Source organism: Arachis ipaensis, chromosome B04 (assembly GCF_000816755.2).
Source record: "Arachis ipaensis cultivar K30076 chromosome B04, Araip1.1, whole genome shotgun sequence".
In the NCBI taxonomy this organism is placed as follows: Eukaryota; Viridiplantae; Streptophyta; class Magnoliopsida; order Fabales; family Fabaceae; genus Arachis; species Arachis ipaensis.
The window spans coordinates 15,084,111-15,104,923 of NC_029788.2; the positions used below are offsets into that span (position 1 = coordinate 15,084,111).

The window sequence follows — 20,813 nt, forward strand, 5'->3', positions numbered from 1 at the left end:
AAAATAATTATATGTTTAAATTTTTTACGTAAAAATATATTTTTATTTATTATTTTTATTTAAATATAATAATATAAAAATTGTTTTTCTGTTTGTTTATTTATTACGTAAAAAATATTGTTTTTTAGAAGAAAAAAAAAGCCCGCGCATCATCGATACAACACCCATAGAAAAATTGGGAAACTTTTCAATCTCATTTGCTTCTTCCAATCACCAAAAGTCCAAAACCCAAATCTCGATTCTGGGTTATGGGTTATGGGTTCTGGTTTCTGGTTTCTTCACTCAATGAAATGAAGCTAGAAACAAAAACTCGAACATGAACCAATGATGCTGATTATGTGTTTGATACAACAAAGTTAGCAGTGGTTCATGTTCTTCAATTTGCGACAAACGTTACAGTAATGGCGTGGAGAAATGGGTGTGAGGAAGTGGCCCAATCGAAGCCTCTGTTCCTCACGATCTACACCGTTGTCATCATTGGAATCGTTGTTTCCTTCTTCTATGTCTTCTCTGCAATTTACTCTTCCAACAACTTGCTCTCTTCACCTTCCACTGTTTCTTCTTCCTTCTCTCGTGAGTTCCTTTCTTACTTCTTTTACTTCTGCTGCTGTTACTCTTCCTTTTACTGTTTCTCTATGCATTCTCGATCATATGTGTGTCTTTTGCTTTCTCAATAAATGTGTGTTTATCTCAGCTTATTTCGCCGGAAAAGCACTTTTTTTAAGCTGAAGAAAGAGAGTAGATTATCATAGAAATCAGTTTTCAGTTTTTTATCTTCAATTATGTAGAAGATTTGTGAAGTAAAATTTCTTTTATGCCTCTCCAGAAATCATGCCTTTGCTTATTGCCCTGCAAGGACTTGCTAGTTTTGGCTTGAATCTGATGTACCCTTCTGAATCTTAGGACTGTAACAATGTTGCTGTGTGCTCATCATAGTGTGTAGTGTTCTTATTGTTGGAAGTCATTTTTCTGTTATCTATTGTTGACTTGTTGTATGCATAAAAATTGCAGCTTTTTGTGGCTGTGCTTGGTAGTTTTAGCTTCAATCTAGTATACCCTTTTAGCATGAAAATTCATTCTTCCTTTAAAGAAGGTTTATTTCGACAAAATGATGCTCGCTTTGGAGACTTTCCGACTGACCAAAGAGCTGGTTCAGCAAAGGGTGAAAGATAATGTTGTAATAGTGACCTTTGGTAACTATGCATTCATGGATTTTATTTTGACTTGGGTGAAACAATTGACAGATATGGAAGTCACTAATTTTCTTGTTGGTGAGCCATTCAAGCCTTATTTAATCTCTTTTCTTTAGTTTTCTGTTATCATTATTATTATTTCTTATCTGTTGCATTTATTATGCACAATTTGTATGCTACTCTTTGATAACTTATACATTCAATTATGCACTCATAAAACAGAACCCGCTTCCATATCTTGCTCGCTATCCAGAAGCAGATGTTTTGATTTCAAGTGATCAGTTAATACCAACAGTTGTTGATGACAGTCTCGAAGGTGAAAATGATATGTTGATGAGTGTTAATGTTGCAAGTGTAAGGAGTGTATGAAGTTAATCCCACATCAAATAAAGTAAGAAAAAGTGATATCGTACGCAAAAGCTGGCAAAGCAATGGAAAGAAATGCTTCTAGCTGATGACAAGATATGGGATCAGAATGGCTTTAATGATATCGTACGCAAAAGCCTAGGACCATCGGTTGGTGATGACAGTGGACTTATTTATGCATTTGATGGAAATCTGAAGCTGGGAATTTTGCCTGCAAATATTTTCTGTAGTGACCATACATATTTTGTCTAGGTAGGAAGCAGTATGATACATACATACATACATCTATGTATCAGCAGCTAAGGTTGAAGCCACAACATTTCAATATGGAGGCACTGAAGGAAAGCGTCACCAACTGCGAGAAGCCATGCTTTTCCATGATCCACCAGAATACTATAATCCTCCAGGTACTCAGTTGCTTTTGGTAAGAGCATCCAGCAGCGTCAGGGACTCATGAAAGATGACACGCGCAGCGCAGCGTTTGGAGAAGAAGATGTCTTCCATTAGTTGATCTGCCTGGGGTGGCCTACCGGTAGCTTCTCGGGTCGGGTTGGATAACCTAACCCATGACCCGAAAAAATAAAATAAGGGGCTGACATGTGAAGCAGATTCTGATAAGGAAGAGATAGGGATAGCTTAGCTATCAAATAATGAAGATTGCAATCAGAAGGGAGAACGAAGAAATACCCCACCCCCTTTCTCTCACACTCTGAAACCTAACCCTAAGCCCACCGTCCCTCATCGCCGAACTCTTCTTCTCCGGTACAGGGTACTGTCGCCGGCGGCGGGACAAAGCGTGGGTGCCGTCGCACTCTTCTCATTGCATTGACGAACTCTTCTTAGTTCTCATTGCTCCTCTTCTCGTCGCCGTCGCACGAAGGACGCGTGCTCTCTCTCTCTGTCCGGGGCCAGCATCCCTCTTCGGGCCGTCTGTTGCTCTCTGTCAGAGGTCACTTCCCCTCCTCCGTTGCCGTCACTTCCCATTCCTCCGTCGCCGCCGGTAAACACTGCTGCTTCAATTTATTTTCGCTTGTTTTGTACTTTTGTTTGGTTTTCTGATTTCTGATTGAGTTTGTTAATTTCTGCTTATTTTGAATTACTGAATTTCTGAGATGCGCCTTCATCCCTCCACCGCTTCTTCAGTTTCATTTTTGGGAGTTAATTGCTGTTTTTCTGGATTTAATTATGTTGATTGATGATTGTTGTTTTTATGGGTTAATTGTTAATTTTTTCGTTGTTCCCTGTTATTAACTGGATTGTTGTTATTTTGTTCTGACTTATGGGTTAATTATGGTTGATTATTGGTAATTTTCTGAGTTATTTTTTGTGCTATTGTTCTAATTCTGAGTTAATTTATTAGTTGTTGCCTTGTTTGTGAGTAAAATTAGTTAAACTTAAAAATTTGTTTGTTATTGTTGTTTCTTCTGGTGGCGGATAAGTGTTATCCTTTATGTGCTTCACTGCATTGTTAAGTTTTATTATACTGATTCTGATTTCTGAGTTGTTGGTTACTGATTTTTCTGATTCTGACTTGTTGATGGTGCTTTGCTGGGAATAAGTGTGTCAATATGTAATTGAGGTACTTGTGCTCTTCAATTGGATCCGGCTCTGATTGATGCAGTTTGATTTTTTTTTCTGATTGATTGATCCGGCTCTGATTTTTTTGGAAAATAAATAATTGTTTTTATTTTATAATAGAAAAAAATCCGTTTTCAGAACTGATAAGCTTGTTTGCTGTGCCAATGTTGCAATATACATAGCCTCATCATCTAAAGCTGACAAGAAAATTGTTGAAAAGCCCTGAGTTATATGAACCTGTGTTAGGTTTGCTTAGTAGCATATATGACTTAATGTTAGTTTCCTTAATAGTGTACTTTATATGGGAATGCCTTAATTAGTCTGAAGAATACCAAATAATTGATCTTAGCTAATATTGAACACTTGTGTTAGTTTACTTTGTGATGATTATGATTTGTGATGAGGAGCATATATGTGCATTTTGATTTTTTTTAATTATAAACTTTGATGTTTAAAGTTGTTTGTGAACTTTTAATGGTAAATTATAGATAATTTATTATGTGAACTTGTGAAATTTTGAATTTTATTAGCTTACAATTCATTGAATTCAAATATTTGAAATTGTATAAAATTTTAATAATTTTATTTTATATTTAATTAAACCGGTTGAACCACTAAACCATTGAACCAGTCACTTCACCGATTCATTGACCAGTTTGGTTCTCGCAACCTTGGTTTTTTGTTCTTGTTTTTGTTCATAGCTCTTGTTGTTTGTTTTGTTTTTGCTTATCAGGATTATTTTTCTATTCTGTTTTTTTTTTCTAGCAGCAGAGAAAAGAACAACTCGAGCATGGCACAAACGCTACCAATGCCCGTAGCTCCCTCTCTCGCCCTAATCTCAAACCCTAGACCTCTTTCCAGAGCCGTCTATTTCCCTGTTCTCAACCCTCCCAAGGTAACATAAAACAAACTCTACCTAACATTTCTGACATTTCTTTGTTTAATTTTGAATTTGTGTGCTCAGGTGAGAGGGTTAAGCATAGAGTGCGCTCGAGTTGGCGGAGTGGAGATTCCGAACAACAAGAGAATCGAGTTCTCGCTACAGTACATCCATGGAATCGGAAGGAGCAGAGCTCGCAAGATTCTCTGCGATATAAGCATGGACAACAAGGTCACTAAGGATCTCAGCGAAGAGGAACTCATCACTCTTAGAGATGAAGTCTCCAAATACGTCATTGAAGGCGATTTGGTTAGTTTCCTTTCGGTTAAACCATTCAATTAATTAAAAAAAAGATTACTTTATTGATGTGTTTATCTATTTTCTCAGAGGAGGTTTAATGCGCTGAATATAAGGAGATTGAAGGAGATTCAATGTTACAGAGGAATAAGGCATATTCAGGGGCTTCCTTGCCGAGGACAACGTACGAAGAACAATTGCAGGACCTTGAAGGGTAAGAAGGTTGCTATTGCTGGCAAGAAGAAGAAGTAATCGATTCCGTGAGTACAATTCAATTCCTTGTAATTTCTTATTAACAATGCTGCGTTCTGTGTAATCTGTGCTTATTTTGTAAAATACTTATTACTAGCTTATATACCTGATCTGCATGGGGCAATTGAGTAATTTGAATGCATTCTTTAAAATGCAGTTTTACTATTGGAGTGTGATTTGTATAATCAATTATTTAATGCATCAGATTATTTGATAATAAGCATAATGAGAAAGTAATTTTCCTTCGAGTTTATTCAATGTTTCAGTTAGCACATTTGCAATTGTTCTCTCCTCTGTTTCTGTTCTTAGCCTCATCTTGCAGCTTGATAGTAACTCTGAAAAATAATGTAATTTGTTAATGTTTGCACCAGTTCAGAACATAATGTTGTACCTTTGTAGCGAGACAAAACAATTTGTCGAAATTCTTAGCCATACCTTTTTAAATTATGTCCTCAAAATTCCTTTTTGAATGTCAATTAATCTAGCTAGAGCCGAGTTTTTCCCAATAGTTTTAATTGATAAAGCTCTTCCCTCATTAGTATGTATAAGCCTTTGAAAGGCGGCAACTTTTTTTCCCCCTAAATTTTCATTTAACAAAACCTAATTATTACAAGAAGAAATCTTGCACAGTACAAATTACCAAATACTTATGACATGAATTTTATTTTCTAAGAAAAGATTAGAGAATCGCTTAGTCTTCATTACTAATGCTTAAAATTTACCCTCCAAACTTAAGATGAAGCTTCTCGAGCTAAAAATAGAATATCAACCGAGACAGACTATAGTTCTAGTTAACGATTTTAATTCAATTGACCCTAAATTATAGCAAAACTAGAACAACGTTCCGTTTTTTCCTATTGAAAATTTGAAATGAGACAGTTGCAGCAGAATATCGCAAATAAGATCATAGAAAGAAAGAAATGCAAAATTGGATTTGAGAGATGAATTGGATTTTTGTTTCGTCAAGGTTTGGATTTTAGAATTCGGGAGTCTCCCGTGATTCTTCTTTTATTACTGGGTTCTGAGTTGCGAGTTGTGACTCGTTCTTTCTCTTTCTCTCTTCACACTTTCGCACCAATTCTCGAAAGTCACTTATTTTTATAGCATAGTCAGTGCTTAGTGATTATCCACTCAAATCCGCCGCAAATGTATTTTAGTTTTGGTTATTAATTGTTCAATTAAAAAATATTTATTTTCCACTGTTCATACCTTGTCCCAATGATAAGGCCCAGGTCCAGATGAAAGGCCCAATTTGAAGGATTGAGCCTCGCTCTACACCGACCTTCTCTATATGAAGTCGGTTCTTACCACGACTTGCCCTAAGGAAGTCGGGACGAGGATTAGCTGGCAGATAAACACTCATTCAAATGAGTAACTGCCCCTAAAATCTCTCTAACCACTTCCAGGAGCCATATCTCAACTTCCCTAAGATAATGGGACGGTTATCCACCTTAAATAGCGAAACTACTTCAGCGGTGGTTATGGGTTCACCACTATAAATACACTGACACTTCTCAGGTATCGCCAAGACCCAATACTCTCTAGATCTGTTTTGCTCCCTTTGCTGACTTTGGCATCGGAGTGTCTTTGCAGGTACCACCCCCCATTTTCTCATACCGAAGTCGGACGGGGGCCTTGGATCATCAATCCGCTTGGATACTTCCTCATTCCGACGATTGGGCCAGCCAAACTAATCCAACCCAATAATCTCTGGTTACCCATCGTAACATTGGCGCCGTTGCCGGGGACCCGAGAGATCAGCCAGTAATGGCGGATGTATCCCCTGAAGATGGTCATGTGGCGTCGGATTCCGAACAAGAGAATCTGGATACCGGAAACAACGACGCAGACCTGACCCTCCACCAGGAAACCAATGACCAACACAGGGAAGGAACCTCCGGATTTAAAAATCCGAAGACAAATTCCTCGGAGGGGCGTGAATCAGAAAAGGATGGACCACCCCACGCAACTGAACTAATGGGGCTAGTCCATGTCCACCAAAGTCGCTTGGAACAGCTGGAACAGGAACGGGAGCGACAAAGGGAGATAGAAAAGCACCTAAGAGAGGAGATGGATCGACGAAAAGAGTTAGAGAAAAAACTCTTAAAGTTAGAATCCTCCCTCAAAGGTTGGAACTCCCGTGCGATCGAGAAGAGTCGCCCCCAGGAGGGGAGGACCCTTTTTGTAAGGACATAATGAGGGCAAAAGTTTCAAGAAACTTTAAAAGCCCTGATATGGACCTCTATGACGGAACCACCGATCCGAAGCATCATTTAAGCAACTTTAAAAGTCGGATGTATCTGGCTGATGCTTCTGACGCGACGCGCTGATAGCCTCCCTCCAAGGTCGGTCACCAGCTTCGAGGACCTCTCGAGGAAGTTTCTAATGAGGTTCTCCATTCAGAAAGATAAAGTAAAGCATGCACCGAGCCTCCTGGGAATAAAGCAGGAGGTCGGAGAACCTCTACGAGATTATATGGAAAGGTTCAACAAGGCATGCTTAGAGATTCAAGACTTGCCCACCGAGGCAGTTATCATGGGGCTGGTCAACGGACTTAGAGAAGGTCCCTTCTCACAGTCCATATCAAAAAGACACCCCACCTCCTTAAGTGATGTACAGGAACAAGTTGAAAAGTACATCAACATGGAGGAAAATGCCAGACTGAGAGAGTCGAGTTGGCGACCTGGGCACCTTCCCTCGATAAAAGAGAGGGAGAGGGAGCCCAAGAAGAAAGAAGACCTCGGTCCCGACAGACCCAGGAAATATCACTCTTATACTCCTCTAAAGGTTTCCATAGTGGACGTATACAGAGAGATCTGCAATACTGAAAGGCTGCCACCTCCCAGGCCCATTAAAAATAAAAAAGGGGGGAGTCACAGCGACTACTGCGAGTACCATAAAATATATGGTCACTCAACAAACGATTGTTACGACCTTAAAAATGTGATAGAAAAGTTGGTCAGAGAAGGCCGACTTGACAGATATCTCATAGAAAGGTTGGATAATCATGGGAAGAGAAAGCGAGATGACACAGATAGAAGAGACCCACCACCGCAGACTCCGGAGAGACATATACATATGATCTCAGGCGGATTCGCGGGAGGGGACTCACCAAGTCCGCTCGCAAAAGACACCTCAAGCGAGTCTACCAAGTCGGAAATGAATCATCCGACCTTCCTACCATCTCATTTACAAAGGAAGATGGGCAAGGAGTAATCCCTGGACACGACGATCCAGTGGTGATAACCATGATCCTAGCCAATGCCCATCTCCACAGAACCCTAGTAGATCAAGGAAGTTCGGAAGACATCCTTTTCAAGCCTGCATTTGACAAACTAGGGTTGGATGAAAAGGAGTTAAGAGCCTACCCCGACACCTTGTACGGGCTAGGCGACACGCCAATAAAACCACTAGGATTTCTACCCCTCCACACTACCTTCGGAAAGGGAGAAAAATCCAAAACTCTGAGCATAGACTTTATAGTCATCGACGTAGGGTCAGCATATAATGTCCTAATCGGTAGAGCTACCCTAAATCGACTCGGAGCGGTGGTGTCTACCCCCCATCTCTGCATGAAATTTCCGACACCTGCGGGAATAGCAACGGTGCGGAGAGACCAGAAGTTAGCAAGAAAATGCTACAATAAAAGCCTGAACCTGAGGGGAAAAGGCAAAGAGGTTCACGCCATAGAGCTCGGTGGTGCAAGGTCCAAAGAAGAGCTACGGCCACAGCCAAGAGGAAAAGCTGAGGAAATACAGGTCGGCCAAGAGGAAGGGAGGAATACCAACATAGGAGCCAACCTGGGGAAACCCTAAAGCAAGGGTTGACTAAGCTCCTAAGAGACAATTCTGACCTCTTTGCCTGGAAAGCTTCCGACATGCCTGGGATAGACCCCGAGCTCATGTCCCACAAGCTCTCGGTATATCCGGGGTCGCGACCTGTACAACAGAGGAGGCGCAAGCTCGGCCCGGAACGAGCTCTAGCGGTGGAAGGGCAAGTACAGGCACTCCTAGAAGCCGGCTTCATCAGAGAAGTCAAATATCCAACATGGCTAGCAAATGTAGTGCTAGTCAAGAAGCAAAATGGTAAATGGAGAATGTGTGTTGACTACACTGACTTAAATAAGGCATGTCCCAACGACCCTTATCCACTCCCAAGTATTGATACCCTAGTAGACTCTAGCTCGGGATATCGATACTTGTCATTCATGGATGCCTACTCGGGATATAACCAAATCCCGATGTATGAGCCGGACCAGGAGAAAACATCATTCATCACGTCCAGAGCCAATTTTTGCTACGTGGTCATGCCATTTGGATTAAAAAATACAGGGGCCACATATCAAAGGCTGATGAATAAGGTGTTCGCTTCTCACCTGGGGAGCTTAATGGAAGTCTACGTCGACGACATGCTAGTAAAAACCAGGGAAGAAGTCGACCTTTTGTCAGACCTCTCGCAGGTCTTCGACACCCTAAGGTTACACGGGATGAGGCTAAATCCCACAAAGTGTACCATCGCGGTAGAGGCTGGAAAATTCCTAGGTTTTATGCTAACACAGAGAGGGATTGAAGCAAATCCCGATAAGTGTAAAGCTATCCTGGAAATGAAGAGCCCAACTTGCTTAAGAGAGGTTCAACAATTAAATGGCCGACTTGCAGCCCTCTCCAGGTTCTTGGCAGGATCAGCACTCAAATCCCTTCCGCTGTTTTCTTTATTAAGAAAGGGACGCCAGTTCGAATGGACTCTAGAATACGAAGAAGCGTTCCAAGAGTTCAAAAGGTTCTTGAGCCAACCACCAATCCTAACCCGACCTCTAGTCGAGGAAGATCTCGTCCTAGATTTGTTCGTAGCAGACAAAGTTGTCGCATCAGCCCTGATAAGGGAGGACGAGGTCAGACAGCATCCAGTTTACTTCATCAGTAAAGTTCTCCAGGGTCCCGAGCTAAGGTATCACAAACTAGAGAAGTTTGCCTACTCCTTAGTAATAGCTTCACGAAGGCTACGGCCTTACTTCCAGGCACACACAATAAGAGTCCGAACGAACCAATCCATGAAGCAAATCCTCCAGAAGATGAATGTTGCAGGGAGAATGGTTCAATGGGCAATAGAGCTCTCTGAGTTCGACTTGAAGTATGAAACCCGGACAGCAATCAAAGCCCAATGCCTCACCGACTTCATAGCAGAGTACGCAGGAGACCAAGAGGAAAAACCAACTACATGGAAACTCTATGTAGATGGATCCTCAAACAAGACAGGAAGCGGCGCAAGCATAATACTGGTGGATGAAAGGGGAACTCAAATAGAGGTATCCCTCAAATTTGAATTTCCAGCTTCAAATAATCAGGCAGAATATGAAGCTCTGATTGCAGGATTGAAACTGGCGGAAGAAGTCGGTGCAACAAAAGTGATGATATACAGTGACTCTCAAGTGGTGACCTCCTAGATAAATGGAGGGTATCAGGCCAACGATCCAAACATGAAGAGATACCTGGAAAAAACTCTAGAGTACCTTGGGTGCTTTGCTGAAACCGAGGTTAAGCATATAACTCGGGATCTCAATAGCAGAGCAGACGCCCTCTCCAAGTTAGCAAGTACTAAGCCAGGAGGGAATAATAGAAGCCTGATCCAGGAAACTCTCCAAGAGCCCTCTGTAGTGAAAGCAGAGGGCAAACAAGATGTTCTTGAGGTATCCGGGCTCAACCTCGGATGGATGAATCCTTTGGTTGAATACCTAAAATTCGACATCCTCCCTAAGGAGGAAAAAGAGGCTAAGAAAGTCAGGAGGGAAGCACAATATTACACTATGGTGAAAAATATCCTTTATAAAAGAGGAATATCAACGCCATTGTTGAAGTGCGTACCGACCTCAAGGACCACTGAAGTGCTAGAGGAGGTCCACAATGGGATCTGCGGAAACCATCTCGGAGCCAGGTCGCTAGCCAGGAAAGTAATCCGAGCTGGATTCTACTGGCCGACCTTGCAGAAAGATGCCACAGAATTTGTGAAAAAATGCCAACCTTGCCAAATGCATGCAAATTTCCACGTGGCTCCCCCCGAGGAGCTCATTAGTATAACTTCTCCATGGCCCTTCGCAAAATGGGGAATGGATTTGTTAGGTCCTTTTCCCCAAACGCCAAGACAAATCAAATACTTGATCGTGGGAATAGATTACTTCACAAAGTGGATAGAAGCAGAACCATTGGCCACCATCACAGCCCAAAGAAGTAGGAGGTTCCTCTATAAAAATATCATCACGAGGTATGGAATACCTTATTCCATTACTACAGACAACGAAACTCAGTTCACCGACTCTACCTTCAGAAGCCTAGTGGCCAGTATGAAAATCAAACACCAGTTCACGTCAGTGGAGCATCCACAAGCCAATGGACAAGCCGAAGCAGCCAACAAAGTCATACTGGCAGGGCTAAAGAAAAGATTACAAGAAGCAAAGGGAGCCTGGACAGAAGAGCTCCCACAAGTGTTATGGGCTTATCGGACGACGCCACAATCTGCCACTGGGGAAACACCCTTCCGACTTGTCTATGGCGTAGAAGCTATGATACCAGTAGAAATCAGTGAGCAAAGCCCAAGGGTGATTCTCCATGATGAAATCGGGAACATACAGGGGCACAAAGAGAAGCTTGAGTTGCTCCCCGAAATCCGAGAACAAGCCCAGATAAGAGAAGCAGCATTGAAACAAAGGATGACTACCAGGTATAACAAAAAAGTCATCCGAAGGAGTTTTACCCCAAACGACTTGGTCTTGATCAGAAACGACATTGGAGTCAACAAATCGGGGGAAGGAAAGCTCGCTGCCAATTGGAAAGGACCCTACAAAGTTAGCGAGGTCTTAGGAAAATGCTATTATAAGGTAACCGACCTAAGCGGCACCGAGTTACCAAGATCGTGGCATGCTTGTAACATGAAAAGGTACTATAGTTAAAAGCGAACTCTACTCACTGATGTACTCTTTTCCTAACTTCACGATTTTTTCCCAAAAAGTCAAAGGGTTTTTTCTGAAGAAGGGTTTTTAATGAGGCATCATAGTAGAGGCTAAGGGGGAATAGACTATTAAAAACCCTTAGTAGCAGTAAAGTACCTTTCCAAATAAATAAAGATCTTTTACAATATCTCTTATAAATTCCTTTTCGTTTATTTTTCTTTCTACGAAACGCGCCGACTTAAGCTCGACAAAACGTGAAAATTCCATGAACGACCTAGATGGTCATCAGGATAAAACGATGAGGTACAAGTAAGTGTAAAGAGGTTATAAAAGTTGATGGTAAGAGACTCGGAAACATACCGACTCATAAGTCGGAGTGAAAAGCCGAGTAGAAAGAAAAACGCATCGCAAAAATAACCTAAGTCATAGAAACTCAATAAATCACAAAGTTGAGTATAAGGAATAATGAAAAAAGAGAGATCGAAAAACCTATCAAAAAGTCAAAAGACTGTCCTAAAAGTAAAAAGCTCAGGAGGATAGACAAGCCAAAGAAAAAGGTTTTCAAAAAGGTCGAAAAAATTCCTAAAGTATCAAAAACAGAAAAGCATGCACACAAAAGGTAACTTAAACCCTTATCCAAAAAAGGGTATTTATAAATATTTTGTTTACGGCCTCAAAAGGCCAAGAGAAATGTCAACCAAATCACCACAATAAACATAAAAAGAGTTTAAAAAAGAGGAGACCCACAGGCCGGGCCCCCATATAGCCAACAAATTTTCAGAGATTATCACCACCAGAGCCAGGAAGAGTAGTCGGATCACCACCAGAGCCAGAAAGAGTAGTCGGAGCCCCATCAGTACCAGGGAGAGAAGTATCCATAGGAGACGGAGAGGAGGTTCCATGAGACCTTGAGGAACTCGGAGCATCCTTTGAACGAGGCCTTGAGGAACTCGGAGCATCCTTTGGACGAGGAGGGGACTCGATTATCCTCTGCCCCTGAGTCTTCAGATCGGAATCGGTGACAGGCTTAGGGGAGGGAGGAGGATAAACTATGGCTCCATCAATGACAACCTTGTCAGGATCCAAAGGAGTGAGATCAAGGTCGGGAGCAAGGACCCCGACTTGCTCCTTAAAAATCCTCCAGGCCTCCTCGGCTCCTTCAGTAATAGAGTCCTCCAACTCGGCATAAGCAGTCCGAGAATTCAACAAGTCCTTCCTCACCGCCACGAGGTCCTCGAATAACTCTCCTGGGCCTTCTTCCTCAAGCCCTCCTCCATATTGCATTGGGCTTGTAACTTGCTCTCCTTCTCCCGAAGGACATCCCTCTCCTCCTTCAACTCAGCGACCTCCTTCTTCAACTCCTTCTCATGTTTCTGATATATGAGAAGCCTCTCCTCCAACTCTTCAACCCTCGAAGTTGAACCCAGAGAGCTAAGAGGAGTCTTCTCAAAAATATCAAGAAACTTGGTGCACACCGCCGCCACCTTGACATTCTCCTGAGCCAGAATAGTGAGGTGGTTCCGGATAGAAACATCATCAATACCTATACGAGTATGGGGATAGATGTATTTCCGGATAAATGCAGGAGCATCCACCTTAGCCTCACCTTCAAAAGAAGAGCTAGACTCTAAAGTCTTGCGCTTCTTCTTCTCTGGCTCAGGAGAAGATCGGGGAGGAGGGGGCGGCTGAGAAGAAGCCGAGGAGAAAATGACGATGGGTTGAGAAGGAGTCCCCAAACTTCGGGAAGAAGGAGGAGGAGGAGGAGGAAGAGGAGGACCAGTTACCCTAGCGCCGCCGGTCCTGGCACGGGACCTCGCCTTGGCCTCCTGGACTCTCTGGTAAGACTCACTGGAGTTCTTCTTCGCCATCTCTGTAACAAACAATTAGTAGCCAAAAAGTCAGACAAGTCGGTAAAATCAAATCGCAAGTCGGAAACAAAGTAGAAAAATAAAAGCTACCTAGTTGTGCCTGGACAAAGGTCCCCTGGAGAAATTTTTTGGTATCCAGATATGGGGCCCTCCCCCACACTTCTCGGAGGAACCCCACAATGGCTGCCTCCACTTCATCCAGATCATCCAAACTATATTTCTCACAGGGAGAGGCCTCCAACCAGTATAGAGGAAAGTGAGGAGAAGAATTCTCATCCAGGAAAAAGGGGTGGTGACCCTCTACACCTTGAACTTTGAAAAAATAATTTTTGAAGTCATGGAAGGATTCATCAAAAAGGGTGAAAACTCTCCGACCTTGTATAGCTCGGAAAGACACCCAATGTTGCTTGTTATTTTGCCCACTGAAGGACTTGGTCATGTGGAAGAGATAAAAGAAAATCCTCAAGGAAGTCGGAAAGTCTAAAGCATGGCTGATAAACTGGTAGATTTTCAGAAAGCCCCAAGAGTTGGGGTGAAGTTGAGTAGGAGCAACTCGGCAGTGACGTAAGATGGCAACCTCAAAATCAGAAAAAGGGAGAAAAATGCCCAGACGGGTGATCATACTCTCATACATGTAAAAGAAATGAGGGGCTACTTCAGAAGCCCTCCCGAAACAAACCCGGTCTTCCGGACCCGGGACCACCAATTCATACTTCGGCTCATCCTCCTCAGAAGTACAAATTTGGTGATGAGTGCGAAGGTTGGTGATAAATTCGGTATCAACCAAAGGTTCCTCTCCTAAGACCGTGACATCGACCCATTGAGCAAGAACTTCTACAGAAGACATTCTTTCCTAAGGTATGACGAAAACCTACAAAGGAAAAGGGAAAGAATTAAAAACGAGAGTACCTAAGGGGGCATGGAGTTAAACAGAAGCCTACAACGTCACCTTCTCTCCCTCTAAATAATAAAAAGCATGCAAACAGAAGCACTTAGTAAAAGAGAAGGGGAGAAAGAACCAACCTTTGCCTGAAAAAAGGTAGAGGAAAATGAAAGCCTTCAAGCAAAAATGCTCCACGAACGGATGAGAAGAAAATTTGAAAAATCGCAGAAACGAAATAACGAAAGAGAGAGAAAGTATTTATAGATACGTTAGGGGCATAATGGTAAAAACGAAAAGCGGTCATTAATGGGTGCACCGTTACCAAGGTAATTAATACCTACGCAAACCTCTAACGGACGCGACGTTTGAGCTCTACACCGACCTTCTCTATATGAAGTCGGTTCTTACCACGACTTGCCCTAAGGAAGTCGGGACGAGGATTAGCTGGCAAATAAACACTCATTCAAATGAGTAACTGCCCTAAAATCTCTCTAACCACTTCCAGGAGCCATGTCTCAACTTCCCTAAGATAATAGGACGGTTATCCACCTTAAATGGCGGAACTACTTTAGCGGTGGTTATGGGTTCACCACTATAAATACACTGACACTTCTCAGGTATCGCCAAGACCCAATACTCTCTAGACCTGTTTTGCTCCCTTTGCTGACTTTGGCATCGGAGTGTCTTTGCAGGTACCACCCCCCCCCCATTTTCTCATACCGAAGTCGGACGGGGGCCTTGGATCATCAATCCGCTTGGATACTTCCTCATTCCGATGATTGGGCCAGCCAAACTAATCCAACCCAATAATCTCCAGTTACCCATCGTAACAGGACTCATTAAATACAAATACTAAAATAACTTGCATATTTATCTATTGTGAACAAAATAATAATTTAATTTTAATATAGTAACACTATAAAAGGATTTTACACATATATTTAATTTTGTATTATTACATCACCAAAAAATAATTATTTTTCGTAACTATAGTATAAATAGTTGTTGGAAAACCAATATAACTAGATGATTTAGCTGGCATTATAAGTGCTAATGAATTATAACTCAAATGGTATAATTTTCTCATACTCACTAAGAGGTCGCGAGTCTCTCTATCTTTGATAAAGAAAAAAAATATATCAAAATAATTTATAATATCAATTCAACAATAAAGAGTAAATCAAAATTAAACTAATAAACTAGAAAAATAAAGAGGAAACAGATTTTTACATGATGGACAGATGTACTACTCAATTTTTTAATGAGTCATTTCATTCATTTGCATACACGAATATAAAATTCTATCCTTTTGTGGTTTGAGTAATTTTTTCGGAAGTCAAGTGGTACAGTGTATTGTGTGATGTGGCCAATTTGGAGTGACACCATGAAAAATAAAAATATTACATTATGAAATTTGTTGAAATATTTATAAGAAAATGGTATAATGAAACTACTGTTTATTCTCTTCCTTCTCCAATTCCTTCGAACCCTAACACAGGGTGAAAAAAAACCAACCAAAATTGCAATCAAACTCATAAGCCAGCATCTCCCAATTCCGCTCCTATAACCTAATCAATACCACAACCCGAAATTCCAAACGTCAACTGAAACACGACCCAACAGCAAAGTGAAGCAGAAGTCCCACCTCCTAATGATTTTCTGCAAGAAGGTCAGAATGAAGATGTACAGTGAAAGGGGAGGAAAGGAATAATTTTTTTTCACTCTGTGTTAGGGTTCGAAAGAAGAGGATCAACAGTGGTTCCATTGTGCCATTTTCTTATATTTATTTTAATAAATTTAATAAAGTAATAATTTTATTTTTTACTGTGTCATCTTAAATTGGCCACATCACACAATATCGTACCACCTACCTTCGTTATCACCAGAAAAATTACTCAGGCCACAAAAAAATATAATTAACAATAAAATTTTATATTTGTATATAAAAATAACTCATTAAAAAATTAAAGAGTACACCATAACAAAAATACACTATGTAAAAATCGGAGTGTATTTTTGTCTGTTTTTCCAAATAAAAAACTTTGGTGAGAACCAAAAGACGGCTAAATTTTTTCGATATGGAAGGTTTGTACGTGTCTTTCCTAGATATAGAATACTGGAGTACTAGACCAATCTGTGGGACAGCTTTTTTGTGAGTGTCAGGTCGAAGAACTCGGACCGTGCGAGTTCTTTGAATTTTAAGTTTGGCTCAACAAATCGTAGGGTCCGATTTGGAATTGGTGAGATTTTGAATTTTTAGCAGATAGAAATCGGACCCTCTGTGTAGTTAGTAATGTGTAATTTTTTTGTGAAATGGGTTATGAAATCGCAGGGTGCGATTTGAATAACTTATAATTTTTTTAAATGAACTAAACCTAATCGCAGAGTCCGAGTTGTTTGTGACTTTATATAAAAGTGTGTGAATGCTGGATTAGAGCAACCCGCATCTTCTTCTCTTTCTTCAATGACTTCTTTCTTCTGGTTTCAATGACTTCTTTCTTTTGGTTTCTTGTTTCTCTCTTTCTTCCATGCTTGGTATGATAGCTAAAAATTAGTACTCAAGCTTATGATATAGTACTCAAATTTTTTTAATATCTAAAATTATAATTTGTAATATTAATTATAATCGAAAAATAAACTTACGTACTTTTAAAAATTAATACTAATCATTCAGTTTTAATTCCTAAATTCAATTACTCACAACAACAATAATATTTAATTTCCTAACAATTATAACTAAAAATTTTAAAAAAATTTCAAAAAAAAAAAACGTTGTATAAAAAAAAATAATAATTCAGTTTACATTTTAAAATTTATTTTTTAAATATTAATAATTCACTTCCTAATAATAATAATTCAGGGTACCCTTTGAGAAGTGGTCTCTGCGTGACACGTGTCCAACACTCTACAAAACAAACCGTTCGTTTTGGTTGCTAGTACTCGGACCGTCCGTGTAGGTATTGGAATCTCGCACGGTCCGATTTCCATTATTGCCTGACACCACATTCATGTGAAGCCCCGCTCCTTCTCATAACCGAGTCTAGCACCAGCTTAACTTCCATATACAAATTAGAAAGCGCCAAAACACGCACACACACAAAAGCAGAGGAATGGAAAAGCGCGAATGAAACGAGTCCTGTTGGACTCTGCTTTGGAGCAAAGGAGCAAAGGAGCAAAACAAGTGAACAAACGAAAAACAGAGCGTCTTCTCGTAGATTTCAATGGCGTTAAGAACCGCTGGCAGAAAACCCTCTTTCGATGTTCTCCGCCACCGTGATGACGACGACGCTGCTGCTGTTCCGATCAGCAGAGCAGAATCAGACCCGACGCAAACGACGACGACGCGCAAGAGCCGCAAGCAGAGAAGGAATAAGAAGAAGAAGGACCAGAAGCTTCTAGAATCTTCTCCTGTAACGGGAGCTGATCCGTGTTTACATCCGATCCGCATTTTCTGCTTCAGAATGGAAGCGCTTGCAACGGATTCGAGCTCGGAGCTCGGAAGTTTTACTCCACCGGTAGCGTAACGTCGGTGGATGAAGAGGACTCAGAGGAGAGTGCGGCGAGCGTTTGTACTGGTCCGGCGACCGAGTTTAATTTTGGTGAACTGAGGCAGAGAGCTGTGAACAGTGGTAGCTCTGAGGATTTGGCGAATTCAGCTGCTGTGGCAGTTGACGGCGGAGGGAAGGATGATGGTGGTGCGAAGGCGAGTCCGATTGAGAATCCAAAGCTGACGAATGAGAATGATCGGAACGGTGGTGTTGCGAAGTTGGAGACTGTGGAATCGTTGGATTGGAGGCGTGTCATGGCAGAAGGTCCGAATTGTGAGTGAGATTCTTGCTTGATCTTCTGCATGCATTGTCGCATCTGTTATATTTCATGATATGGATTGAATTTTCAATTTGAAGGAAATGAGGACGATGAAAGTTGTATTTTCAATGAAACAGTATTTAAAAAACTTTTGCATGCATGATTATAATATGAGGTGTTAACTAGATGAAAAATGGAAAATGCTAGATGACAAATTTCATGCAGTTTCAATTATGGTGGAGCTCAAACTGAATCCAAACCAATGTATAATATTACATGACTGAATCAATTTCATTTGTGATTTTTCTAAACGGTACAACTAAGCTTTGCATTGGATTCCAAAGGGTATATATAGTTGATCGATGGAATGGCTAATGCAGTGAGGCCATTTGAGCGTTGACTGATATCTGTGTATGAGAGTGAATTATTTTGACATTGATAATATTTTTATGCCTTTTCTATTATTATACTTTGGCTGGTTATTTATGTATTGAAACTAATCTGGCAGTCCGTGTGATACTTCTTAATGTTAAGCAATATTTGCTTGCCTTTGCTGAATACTGTGTGTCTTCTCTTTGGCTTAATTAATAACATGTGGTGATATTTTGTTTTTAAACTTTTTAATTTGTTATGTCAGATGTATTTTTGGTGGATAAATCTCCTCTAGCATACTTCTTGGAAGAAATGCACAATGGAAATTCTTTACGGAGTACAACACTTGGAAATGAAAAGAACGAGACAGAGTCTATGACACTATCTTTTGCTTGCCATGGGGATGCGAATTGGTACACTTCCTTTTCTCGATTGAAAGTGGGAAGATAATTTGAAATTTGAAATGACTCTAGCTATAGTTTTGTGTTGTCGTTTATGGATATATGTTCCTGGTTTAGCTGCCTATATTACCTTAACAATAGTTGGAATTAACTCAGAAGTTTCAGGGAAAAATGAAAAACATTAAACCTTCCCTTACCCTTGCTAACATATAGTAGCATATTCTACTAGTGCATTTTCTGTTGTGGCAACTCAAACACAGAATGTAATTGCAGCTTATTGATGTTGGCTGCTTTGTCTGCTTCGATTCATTTCTTTCATTTATTAACTAGCATGCCAACAAGAATCATGATGACCATTTGGAAGCTTCTAAAGACAAGGTTTATCACCTTTACTAAATTTTCTTCCCTCAAAATAAAATGTTAGTTGGGCATGCATGTGAGATTTTAGGTTATAGAAAATTCAAAATTCTGCAGCATTTATTTCTTCAATTTGAGTTAGTGATTTAGGCAGTGTCCATCTGTTGCAATCATCTTTTTTTGGATAGAGTCAATCTATTACAATCTTACTAATGCCTTATAAATATCTGTAGATCTTTGAATGATGAGTACGAAATGAATGTGTGAACTGTGTCATTTTAGATTAAGCAGTTGGTCCAAATCCAGTTAGACATTGGATATAGTATTGGTCCTGAATTTTTGAACTTTATCTAGACTGTATTAGTGTGTGTTTGGATTCCAGTTTGCAAACCAGAGTTTGCATAAAATTGATTTTGTAAAATTGATTTTGATGATAAGTTAGTTTGGGTTAAGGTGATTTATGTTTGGTAATCTTTATATCAAAATTAATTATAGTAAAATAAATGTTGTTTGAATTATACTACTCATTCATATGAATAAAATCAAATAAAAATAAAAAAATTTCAATTTGTCAGTGATTGAAATAAATCTGAACGATTTTGATGAAAAAAAAATGGAACTAAAAAATTATGAAGAAGTAGGAAGAACTACAAAGAATGACTGTGAAGATAATAGTTACTAGTATCATTCTTATAAAAGAAAATGAAGGGTAGGGTTGGTAAAAAAGAAATATTTTAGCTTCTCCTAAACGTGAAACGTAAAACGTGAAATGCAGAAGCTACAAATTTGAGCTTCTCCTAAACGTGGGTTCAGAGGCAGAATCAATTCTGCGTTCACAAGGATAAAAATTGCCAAACATCAAAGTGAAACTTTCAAGAAGCTCAAACGGGCTTCTCTCCTCCCCAACGTGTTTGCCAAACACACCTTTAGTCGCTGACTCTTTCAGTTGAATATAAGACCAATCTCTGTTACTACAAAATCAACTTGTTCTTGTACTTTGATTAGTATCCTCTTGTTCATCCCAATTCTTGTGTTCAATTGTAAAACTTGTTGTAGTCCATCAATTTTAGTATTATAATTTGACCTTATCATGCTTGTGGCAGGCATTTCAAGAGGTTGTCTGCTATGGAATTATCACTTTTTGGTTGCTTTCTTATTATGAGTTGTGGAGTCATTCTTCTGCAGCAGACAGGTCTTCTGATTCTCTGCTCCTATGATCGTATGTTATATCATTAATTTTTGTGTTGATCAGCTATAATGCTATATACTGAATTTGTTTTATTCATCCTTAAAATCATGCTGCCTCAGATATCAGCTTAATATATCATATGATCCGTGGTCAAGGAACAATCAAATTATATGCGGTCTTACAATGTTTTAGAGGTGAGCATTTTCATAATACATAAATCTCAGTTATAGGGAATAAGTAGTTCTCCATATGTCGATCCATATTGTCAATTTTCAATCAAGATGAATGATCATGTGAGAAAGATCTTGGCTTGACAATGGAAGGGAACTAATTCAAGTCAGAAATCAGTGTCAATATGCTATGCTATCTCCATGTTTTTATTTTTCATAAACACAAATTTGAGTGGCAGTATCCCTGCTCTTCCAAA

General features: G+C 40.1%; 3 protein-coding genes and 1 long non-coding RNA gene across 5 annotated transcripts; all 4 read left to right on the plus strand.

The window, feature by feature from the left end:
• Window positions 192–2,132, plus strand: LOC110270941. The gene is made up of 2 exons (XM_021120866.1): window positions 192–573; window positions 1,416–2,132. Exons 1-2 carry the CDS (start codon window positions 415–417, stop codon window positions 1,560–1,562), a joined length of 306 nt encoding a protein of 101 aa, XP_020976525.1. The 5' UTR covers window positions 192–414; the 3' UTR covers window positions 1,563–2,132.
• Window positions 2,173–4,819, plus strand: LOC107639005 (30S ribosomal protein S13, chloroplastic). 2 transcript variants are annotated; one of them, XM_016342411.2, is made up of 4 exons: window positions 2,173–2,559; window positions 3,906–4,032; window positions 4,102–4,326; window positions 4,405–4,819. In XM_016342411.2, exons 2-4 carry the CDS (start codon window positions 3,928–3,930, stop codon window positions 4,564–4,566), a joined length of 492 nt encoding a protein of 163 aa, XP_016197897.1. In that variant the 5' UTR covers window positions 2,173–2,559; window positions 3,906–3,927; the 3' UTR covers window positions 4,567–4,819. The 2 variants fall into 2 exon arrangements, with proteins under 2 accessions (XP_016197897.1, XP_016197896.1); XM_016342410.2 differs by having other exon boundaries at window positions 2,178–2,559; window positions 3,903–4,032.
• LOC107636131 (protein POLLEN DEFECTIVE IN GUIDANCE 1-like) lies at window positions 17,482–18,820 on the plus strand (the record flags this gene model as incomplete). Its single annotated transcript, XM_021122357.1, has 3 exons — window positions 17,482–17,670; window positions 17,721–18,081; window positions 18,705–18,820. Coding segments are annotated over exons 1-3 (666 nt in total), but the record flags the coding sequence as incomplete, so codon positions are not given.
• Window positions 18,853–20,563, plus strand: LOC110262410. The gene is made up of 3 exons (XR_002360739.1): window positions 18,853–19,218; window positions 20,301–20,389; window positions 20,506–20,563. It is a non-coding gene; the product is annotated as an uncharacterized LOC110262410 (long non-coding RNA).